The sequence below is a fragment of the Neltuma alba genome, unplaced genomic scaffold (assembly GCF_004799145.2).
Source record: "Neltuma alba isolate B1F8T4 unplaced genomic scaffold, ASM479914v2 tig00013313_pilon, whole genome shotgun sequence".
Lineage (NCBI taxonomy): Eukaryota > Viridiplantae > Streptophyta > Magnoliopsida > Fabales > Fabaceae > Neltuma > Neltuma alba.
In genome coordinates, this window is record NW_021637588.1 from 13730 (window position 1) to 24406 (window position 10677).

General features: G+C 39.6%; 1 protein-coding gene across 1 annotated transcript; it reads left to right on the forward strand.

Moving 5' to 3' along the window:
* The first annotated feature begins 464 nt into the window (after nt 1-464).
* On the forward strand, nt 465-8254 carry LOC114736128 (cucumisin-like). The gene is made up of 6 exons (XM_028923901.1): nt 465-631; nt 5912-6006; nt 6095-6329; nt 7554-7687; nt 7772-8073; nt 8144-8254. Exons 1-6 carry the CDS (start codon nt 558-560, stop codon nt 8252-8254), a joined length of 951 nt encoding a protein of 316 aa, XP_028779734.1. The 5' UTR covers nt 465-557.
* The last annotated feature ends 2423 nt before the right edge of the window (nt 8255-10677 follow it).

Below are 10677 nucleotides of genomic sequence, written 5' to 3' on the forward strand. Positions count from 1 at the left end.
TTTTTTTAAAACAATAAATGAATACCACTATTAATCATAATTGAAGAGAAAAAGTTAAAATCTTTAGACTTTAGTGAAATCATATCAGATCAAACAAATAAATTGGGGGGGGGGGAGAAAAGATGGATCAGGACCCGCATTATGAAAAGCAAATTCGGATTTTCTACCCAAAAAATTGTGAACCGTGCATGTGTGATGGAAACTGGGGCACCAAGCTTGGATCCTTTTCCTATAAATATACCATCGGACAGGTTGCTTCAGAAACATCAAAACCAAAAGATCTGTCGTTTCATTTAGCAAATAAAAACATGCTTTCTCTGAGCTCCACGCATCTCCTCTTATCTTGTTTTTTTCAGTATTCTTATTATTCAGACACACTCCGATGATCGAAAGGTAAACTAATGTCTCTCTGTCATATATTGATCGATTAATCTATTTCATAATTTTCTTTACAATATATGAAGTCACGATCTTCATATATTGCTTCTCATCACTCTGTTTTCTTTATTGGTTTACCATTTGTTTAATCACTTTTTGGATAGACGTATGTCGTGTACATGGGGGATCTCCTGAAGGGAATCGAAGTCACAGAATTGCATCACATGAGCATGGTTCAAGGAGTCCTTGGGAGGTTCTGACTGCCAATTTAGAGGAATAAATGAATTGAAAACTGATTTGGCTCTTATTGATCTTATTTGAAAGAGGCTAGTACAGTGCACTATTATATATAGCCTAAGTGAGCAGAAGATCTAGTGACACGTGTACAATGAGCTGTAGAGCAGCTGGATCTGTTAGCAACAGTAAACCAGAATTAACAAGTAACGAAACAGAAACATAACGCACATTCCCCCTGCTTGGATAAGCAAGGCAAAAAAAGAAACTAGATTAGCTAAGAAGCATCAACATTTTCTGCAGCAGTTGAACGATCTGAAACCAGGTCAGGTGCTTCCAGGGATACAACATTAAGTTTGTTTTTGCAATAGTTGAATACTGCACTAGTCTGTGCTTTGGTCAAGATATCAGCAACTTGATCAAATGAAGGAACATAGCCCACATGTACTATCCCAGCGGATACTTTTTCCCTAATAAAATGGAGGTCAATTTCCACATGCTTGGACTTGTTGTGCAGCACTGGATTGGCAGAAAGAGCAACAGTGCCAGAATTATCACACCAGATGGTTGGTGTTTCCACAACATTAATTTTCATTTCTTTTACTAATGTCATGACCCAGATAATATCAACCACAGCATCCGCTACACTTCGATATTCAAATTCGGTGGCAGATCTGGAGGTTACATCTTGTTTTCAAGAAGTCCAAGTAATGGGGTTTGGACCTAAATAAGTACAGAAGCCACTAGTAGATTTCCTGTCTGATCGAGTACCTCCCCAATCTACATCTGCAAAGGCCTGTATACGAAGAGCTGGAGCTGATTTAATGAGTAATCCATGTGTATATGTACCTTTAAGATACCTCAACAGTCTTTCAACACATTCCCATTGTTTGACTGTAGGTTCATGCATGAATTGGCTCAGCTTGTTGACTGTGTAAGCTATATCTGGTCTGGTGTAGCACACATACTACAGAGTACCAAGGATACTCCTGTATAGTGACGGATCTGAGAATAGTGCACTATCCCCTGGTAGCAAGTGAACATTTACTGCCATTGGAGTAGTATACGCAGTGGTAAGCCAAAGATTTGTTTTTTGCAGTAGTTGATCAATATATTTCCTCTGCGTGAGTAATAGCCCAGATGAAGTAGAAGTAAATTCTATCCCAAGGAAGAAGGACAACTCACCAAGATCTTTTAGAGAAAAAATATCACTCATTTGTGTAATCAAATTTTCCACAGCAACTTCAGAATTCCCAGAAATCACAAGATCATCAACATAAGCCAGGAGATAGATAGTGGTATCACCTGCTTGTTTAATAAAGAGGCAGGAGTCAGCTCTTGAAGCTTGAAACCCCAGAGTTTCAAGTGCATGATGAAGCTTTTGAAACCATGCACGGGGGGCTTGTTTGAGGCCATAGATGGCTTTCTTCAATTTACACACCAATGGTCTACCATTAGCACTGAACTGTTCAAATCCTGGAGGTTGTTGCATGAAGACCTCTTCTTGTAAATCACCATTTAGAAAGGCGTTGTTAAAATCAACTTGGTGAAGTTTCCAGCCATTAGTAACAGCTATGGTAAGCAGAATTCGAACTGTTATAGCTTTTACTACTAGGCTGAATGTTTCAGTGTAGTCTGTGCCTGCTTCTTGTACATAACCTTTTGCAACCAATCTACCTTTCCTCTTTGCTAAAGTGCCATCAGTGTGAAGTTTAGATTTAAACAGCCACTTGCATCCAATGGGTTTTCGTCCATTAAGTAGTTCAGTCAATTCCCATGTTCCAAATTTAATTAGAGAATTAAATTCCTCCTCAGCAGCTTGCTTCCAGAGAGGATCTTGAAAGGCTTCTTCAATGGTGGTAGGAATCGAGTTATCTCCGATAGCCATAAACACTTTGGGTTTAAAAATACCACTCTTTCCCCTAGTCACCATGGAATGAGTATTAGTAGGTAGATAAGGAAGTGGTGGTGGCGCAAGTTGGTCAGAGGCAGAGACAGGACTGTGTGGGGTCATGGAGACAGGACTGTGTGGGGTCATGGAATGAGTAGTATTAGGTAGAGAAGAAATTGGTGGTGGCTCAGGTTGGTCAGAAGTTGTGGCAAGACTGTGTGGGATAGTGCTGTGAATGGGTTGTTCATTGATTGGTTCGGTCTGTGTGTAAGACAGTGATGTGGAAGAGTCGGTGGTTCGAGGAGCTGTGGAGTTTGAAAGAATGGGCAATGATGGTTTGGCAATCGGACATAGAGATGACATCAACTCTTCTGACCTGTTATTCTCAGCTAGCTTCTTAACATTCACTTGGGAAATCTGAGGAAATACATGTTCATTGAATCGAACATGTCTAGAGACAAAAATGCGACCAGTTTGGATATCCAGGCAGTTGTAACCTTTATGTTGTGGACTGTACCCAAGGAAGATGCATTTAGTAGAACGATATTCTAGTTTGTGCTTGTTGTAAGGCCGAAGAAGAGGAAAGCACTCACAACCAAAGACCCTTAGGATAGAATAGTCAGGTTTGGACTTGTATAGCATTTCAAATGGTGTTTGACCATGGATAGCAGTGCTCGGCAACCGGTTTAAAAGGAAGACAGCAGTACTGAAGGCATCTGACCAGTAGAAGATTGGTAGATTTGCATGAGCAAGTAGAGACAATCCAGTTTCAACAATTAATCTGTGTCTTCTCTCAACCAGTCCATTTTGCTCTGAAGTATATGGACATGTAAACTGGTGTTCTATACCACACGCAGCAACAAATTGCTTAAAACACTGAAACTCACCCCCCATTATCAGATTGTATCATCTTGATTCCTATGTTTAGTCTATTTTCAACCAGCGTCTTAAACTCCTTGAATTTTTGCAAAGCTTTAGATTTTTTATATAATGGAAAAATCCATGTAAATCTACTGTAAGCATCTACAATTGCAAGATAGTAACTGAAGCCATGAGACAGAACAGGGGCAGGTCCCCAAAGATCAAGTGTTATTAACTCCAATGGTTTCTGATATACAGAGGAGGACGCAGAAAAGGGAAGTTTATGAGCTTTCCCAAATTGACAAGCAGAACACAGTGAAATTGGAGTACTAGTGTTATTAAAGGAAATAGAGGCTTGCTTTAGAACGGCTTTGACAGTGTCCATAGCTGGATGTCCAAGTCGATGATGCCACACCATGAGAGAGTCAGCTACAGTTACTTGATTGCACATAGGCACAGGCTTAGTTGGAGCAGAAGATTGACAGACATGAGGAGCAGCTCCCATCTTGTACATACGATTCGTTTCAACGCCATCCATCAGTATCCTTTTTGTTCTCAGATCCTTGACAAAGCAAGCATGTGGAAAGAATTCAATTGAGACTCCATTTTCTTGTGTGGTTTGAGCAACAGACATTAAATTTTCTTCATGGCAGGAACACAAAGCACATTATTCATAAGTAATTGAGAAGAGGGGGATTTAAGTTGTATATTTCCGGTATGAGTAATATCCAAGCCAAAGCCATTGCCTACCATAACCTTACCGTTATTACCGGTGATAGTTTGCTGTAGCCCAGTCGTAGACTTAGCAACGTGCTGAGTGGCTCCAGAGTCAACATACCAGGCATCATCAGAGACCATATGTGGACTAGCAATGAATGCTTGAGCAGATGGCAATTCAGTACTACTAGCAGTAGGTTGAGAGGGAGTCACACTGGACTTGGTAGAAGAATCAGAAGCAACAGCCGAAGCCGGATTGTGGTACTCATGTCCAGCAGAAATATTAGGCACAGATGCAGAATAATAGTGATTGTCATCGTAAATTGATGTGCCATAGTCAGTGAAGTAGGCATTGGCAGAGTAATTTGGTGTGTGATTTGGAGAGAAATTGTACCTACAGTAGCACCAATCAGCTGTATGCCCCATGCGATGACAGATCTGGCACGACACTCGATTCGGTGGAAATGATCGTCCACGACCTCGTCCGCGTCCAATGAACGGATTCGGTGGAAATGGTGCTCGTGGTGGGCCTCGACCGCCATTGTTCTGTGAGATATAGGGTGCTTGTGAGGAGTATACTTGCGGCTGTTCATCAATGCCATAATCCCAAGGTAGATGTGTCGTATAGTTCGCATGTGCCACTGTGTTCTGTATAAAAGCCTTCTGTCTCGCTTCTGAGTCAATCAACAGCGACTGTACTGTATCTAGATCAAAGTTGGTCAGAGAAGCGTTGATAACAGCAATCACCGGTTCGAACTCAGCAGTTAATCTGTTAAGGATATGTGAAATCTGAGCTGACTGAGGAACTGGTTCTCCCAACATAGCTAGGTGATCACAGGTGGATTTAACTGTGGCCAAGTAGTCTCGCATTGCCATTTCACCTTTCTTTTGATTTGAAAGCAAGTTCTTATAATACAGGACCTTCGAAGCAGACTTGCTTGAGTAAAGACGATTTAATTTCATCCAGATTTGAGATGCCGATTCTAATCCGACGAGCTCTGGAAGAATGGACTGACTCACAGATGAAAGGAGCCAAGACGCAAGAGCTGAGTCCACCGCTTCGTATGCTTCAAAATCTGGATTATCAATCTCTGATCCTCCCGTATCATGCACCTTCGGAGGTGGAACAGTAGCTGTCCCCATTAGATAACCTTTGAGTCGGTGTTGCTTTACCATGAAAGCAACTTGCTGCTTCCAGAGAAGATAATTGGATTCATCCAATTTCACACTAATTTTTTTGTTCGAAAAGCCTGGAATGGAGGATCCTGAAGAAGAATCCATCACTGTAGTACCAGACTGTGAGCCAGACAATGTCGTCATCTTTGTCAACCGATCGATCCAAGATGATGGAGATCAATTAACGATGATGAAATCTTATGCGGCCAGTGATCGGAGTTCTGCCAGAAGCAGAAGCTCTGATACCATGCCAATTTAGAGGAATAAATGAATTGAAAACTGATTTGGCTCTTATTGATCTTATCTGAAAGAGGCTAGTACAGTGCACTATTATATATAGCCTAAGTGAGCAGAAGATCTAGTGACACATGTACAATGAGCTGTAGAGCAGCTGGATCTGTTAGCAACAGTAAACCAGAATTAACAAGTAACGAAACAGAAACATAACGCACACTGACTACTCATTAGTCATCGTTGGCCAATTAATGAAGTAATTGTAGTTTTATATTCGGTGATCACTGACTAATAATTCATTAGAGGGTTATTCGATTCCACCGTACGTTCCTTGCACGTTAAAAGATAGATTATCCGAAAGAGGGCTTTGATGTAGAATAATTAAGAGACTCACGACAGTCCCAAATGGTTATGTTTTAGAAACTTTGCACCAGAAGCTTTGGTCCACAGCTACAGGAAGAGTTTCAATGGCTTTGCGGCGAGGCTAACAAAAGAGGAAGCCAAAAGAGTGGGCGGTACAGTTTATATATCCTTTTTTTCTTTTTTTCTTTTTTTAATTTCCTCTTCATCTATATATAAACAAGCCAAATTTATATATATTAGGAATGGATGGTATAATCTCTATGTTTGAAAGCAAAAGGCACAAGGCCCAAACAACGAGGTCGTGGGACTTCATAGGGTTCCCACAGCAAGTCAACAGAGCAAGTTTGGAGAGCGACCTCATCGTCGGAGTAATCGATTACGGAATTTGGCCAGAGTCTCACAGCTTTAAGGATCAAGGTTTCGGTCCGCCGCCCAGAAAGTCGAAGGGCTCTTGCCAAAACTTCACTTGCAATAAGTACATGCCCATACATTTTCATTGTCTCAAACCATCTCTTCAAATTAAAGAAATGTGTTTTACTTGGAGGGGAAAAAAAACGAATGGGACCTACGAACTGGAAAACCAACAAGCTGATGGTGTTTAATTTGGTCTAGTCCAAAGTAAAAGGGGAAACCTGGGGATTTGAAATACTAGTTGACTAATTTGAGTGGATTAAGAAAACTAGTTAAATTAGTTATTTATAATAAATATGTGTTATCTTTTCTAAAATATCCTTAACAATCATATATTGGCAAAAACTATCATTATTACAATGATTACCTTAAAAAAATAGATAAATATGAGAGACAAAATAAACTAGGATTTTATATTTAATACCAAAATAAAAGTCAAACGAGCTCTTACGTTAAGGACAGGAAATGAATAATTATATATGGGTATATTACTCCTCTGATCCTTAATATATGATCTAATTATTGAGTTGATTTTGGTCCTAAATATAAGACATATTTCTCGTATTTATCGATTTTTTCTTAAATTGCCCTTATGGATACTCCCTCAACCATGATCAACTAAAAGAGAGAGAAGGAGAATATAAGAAAGATGATTATGGTATTTTAGAAAAAAAAACACCTTTGTCACCAAAAAAAAAAACATGTCATATTTCTTATAATTAACTAACTTATCTAACTTTTTTAATCTAATCAAATTAATTAAATAGGTTTTATATTAAGAACCATAGTAATATAAAACAAGTATAAATATACATTATAGATCCTTCTATATTTCATTATTTCGTTTTTATTTTCTAAATTATGAGAATTAACTTATCAAATTAGTTTAACCACTTTAGTCAATTTTTGTTATTACTTAATATTTTAAATTTAAATTATTTTATTATTTTAAAAATAGATTAAATTAATCATAATATGAAAAAATCAAATGCCGGGACTGTGCAATGATGATTTGATGTTGCATACAAGGGTGCCAATTAGCACATTTCAGTAATCATCTTAATTTGAACTATCAATTTTGAATGGTTCAAATCCAATTTAATATTTTTATGTTATAAATATTTTTTATTTTGATATATGTAATTTAAGATAAAAATAATTTTATAAGAGACCCTTCTTTAAAAGATAAATTTATTATTAAAAAATAGCAAATTGAAAATTTTTAACCTGTTCTATTATTACGGCCGTGAGCACTAAATTAAACACTTGCGTGCATGTGTAAGCGCAGCAAGATAGTAGGCGCAAAATACTTTGTAGGGCATGGGTTTCCCATCAAAGATGATATTGGATCACCAAGGGATACAGATGGCCACGGCACTCACTGTGCATCCACAGCAGCAGGAAACTGGGTTAACTCAGCGAGTCTATATGGGCTAGGCTCCAGCACAGCAAGAGGGGGAGTCCCATCGGCTCGTATTGCTGCGTACAAACCTTGTTGGTGATCAGGTTGTCATGACTCGGAAATTCTGGCAGCATTTGACGAAGCAATCTCTGATGGCGTCGACATACTTTCTGTATCACTCGGCGAAACCTCGGTGATCCATCCTAACTTGTTTCGGGACGTATATGCCATTGGATCTTTCCATGCAATGAAGAATGGCATTTTAACCTCAATTGCTGTCGGCAACTCCGGTCCTGAGTTGTTCACCATGACTAGTTTTGCCCCCTGGTCGCTTTCAGTGGCTGCTTCCACTATTGATAGAAAGTTTTTCACCAGGCTTCAGTTGGGAAATGGCATGGTTTTTGAGGTAACGCTAATTTGATTGCTACTAAGAAATCTATGGGAATGGTTTGAGAAACACATATACGTATATGCAGGGAGTTTCGGTGAATACATTTGATCTTCATAATAAAACGTATCCTTTGATTTATTCTGGAGATGCACCCAATATCACCGGTGGTTTTAACAGTTCCATATCAAGGTATTAATGTTTTTATTTTAAAATATATTATGAATGATCATCCCAAGTATCCTATTATACTAACCAATCTCATTTTGGACAGTTCTTGCGTTGAAAACTCTTTAGATGAAGCATTAGTGAAGGGGAAGATTGTTGTGTGTGATTCTGCTCCGAAACATAATGCGGCACAAAAGGATGGGGCCGTTGGGGTCATCGTTCCAATCATTTCCTCAAAAGACGTGGCACATGCTCTTCCTCTTCCCTTCACTTTGGTTAACCTCAGAAATGGAGAATCCATTCGCTCATACTTAAATTCAACAAGGTATACATCCATCCAATCACTAATGGCATCTGCGTCTGTGCCTGGGTGTGTGTGTGTGTATGAATAAATTTACTGGCTTCGGTCGTCGTTATTTTCTCTCATCTACCGAATAATTTTGCAGTAATCCGACAGCTACTATATTTAAGAGCAAGGAAGGCAAAGATTCTTTGTCCCCATACGTGGCTTCCTTTTCATCAAGGGGTCCGAATCCAATTACTCCCGACATTCTCAAAGTACGTACGTAGGTTCCCAACTGCTTATAAACACTACTTGTATACATATGGCAACCCTCGTCAAGAAACATTTGTGCGATTCAAACTATTTTGTTGTTGCCGTTGTAGCCTGATATAACTGCCCCAGGAGCAGATATCATAGCCGCTTGGCCTCCCAACTCCTCTATCTCTGGGGCAGCAGGAGACATAAGGGAATCAAACTTCAATATAATATCAGGAACTTCCACGGCTTGCCCTCATCTTTCTGCTGCAGCTGCCTACGTTAAATCGTTTCACCCCACCTGGTCCCCTGCAGCAATAAAATCTGCCTTAACGACCACTGGTAAATATTAATCCACAAATATATCAAATTGGCTTTAATTAATCAAGAAGATTCATAAAGCTTTGGTTTTTCTTTTCCTGTGGTTATTTCATGCTTGTTTCTCATAAAAAAACATATAATTGTAGCTGCTCCCATGAATCCTGAGCTCAACCCGGAAGCTGAATTTGCATATGGAGCTGGACAAATCAATCCCATTAAGGCATTGACTCCTGGTTTGGTATATGATATCAGTGAATCAGATTATGTGAGGTTCTTGTATGGACAAGGTTGTGATACAAAAACAGTGCGGCTCATTACAGATGATGACATCAACTGTGAGAAAATAAAGAATGAAACAGTGAGGGATCTCAATCTAGCTCCCGTCATTGGCTTTTATAACAGTCATCTCAAAACATTTGAGCGTTGTGTTTCACAGGACAGTAATAAATGCTAGAGCAGCTACGTCGGTATACAAGGCTAAAGTGATTGTTCCTTCATCCCTGCTAACTATTCAAGTGACACCAGATGTTCTGTCGTTCTCATCTGCGGGTGAGATGAAATCTTTCACAGTTACTATTGAAGGACGCATAAATGTTCCGATAGTCTCTGCGTCTTTGATTTGGGATGATGGCAATTTCCAAGTGAGGAACCCTATTGTAGTGTATGATCTTAGACTCAAGTAGTGTCCATCATCAGCCTCGTACATGTGTTGTCCCATGGAAAGAAGAAAAATCTTGGTGCGTAGAGTGGACTTCATGCTACCTGGAAATGATGATTCGTACTTGAGTGTCTTTCAATTACTCGGAGAACATTACAAAAAAAAAGACTTTAGGCGACGACTTTCTGCGGCGACCAAAAAAGTCGATAGTGAAAGTGGACTTTTCGCAGCGACTTTTTTTGTCGCGGCCGAAAGTGAACTTTTAGTCACGGCTGAACTGAAAGTTCGCTGCTGAAACTAAGACTTTCAATAACGATAAAAATGTCACCGCTGAAAGTGAACTTTTAGCGGCGACTTTTTTGGTCGCCACTGAAAGTTCGCTGTTGAAACTAAGATTTTCAGCAGTGACAAAAATGTCGCCGTTGAAAGTGGATTTTTAGCGGCGACTTTTTTTGTCGCTGCTAAAAGTATACCTTTGAGAATTATTGGGTTCACTTTCAGCGGCGACATTCTATGGTCGCCGGTAAAAGTAGACTTTCAGCGGTGACTATCAGTGTCGCCGCTGAAGGTCTGACTTTCAGCGACGACTTTATAATGTCGCCGCTAAAAGTGTAATATAATAATATATATTTTATTTTACAATATTAATAAGCAAATTCGATCTAGCTCAATGACAAGAAGATTGGATACAAAAAGAGGTGGTCACGAATTCAAACCTTGAAAAAGACATATTTAAGGTGAAAATATTTGGACGATGACGTGACAGGGAGGAGTGATGTGGCAATGATGTGGAGGTGGCTAGTGATGACGTGGCAGTCAGCGATGATGACATGGTGGCCGACGATGATGACGTGGCGGCCGGCGGTGATGACGTGGTGTTGGTAAACTTAGGCATTACTTTCAGCGGCGACTTTTTCTTGCCGCTAAAAGTCAATTT

What these genes read in the sequence shown, in the direction of transcription:
- LOC114736128 (XM_028923901.1), top strand. Translation starts at nt 558, where the DNA reads ATGGGGGATCTCCTGAAGGGAATCGAAGTCACAGAATTGCATCACATG. An exon ending in GGAAGCCAAAAGAGTGGGCG is followed by an intron (nt 6,007 to 6,094) that starts GTACAGTTTATA and finishes TATATATATTAG; the next exon opens with GAATGGATGGTATAATCTCT. An exon ending in CAAAACTTCACTTGCAATAA is followed by an intron (nt 6,330 to 7,553) that starts GTACATGCCCAT and finishes GTGTAAGCGCAG; the next exon opens with CAAGATAGTAGGCGCAAAAT.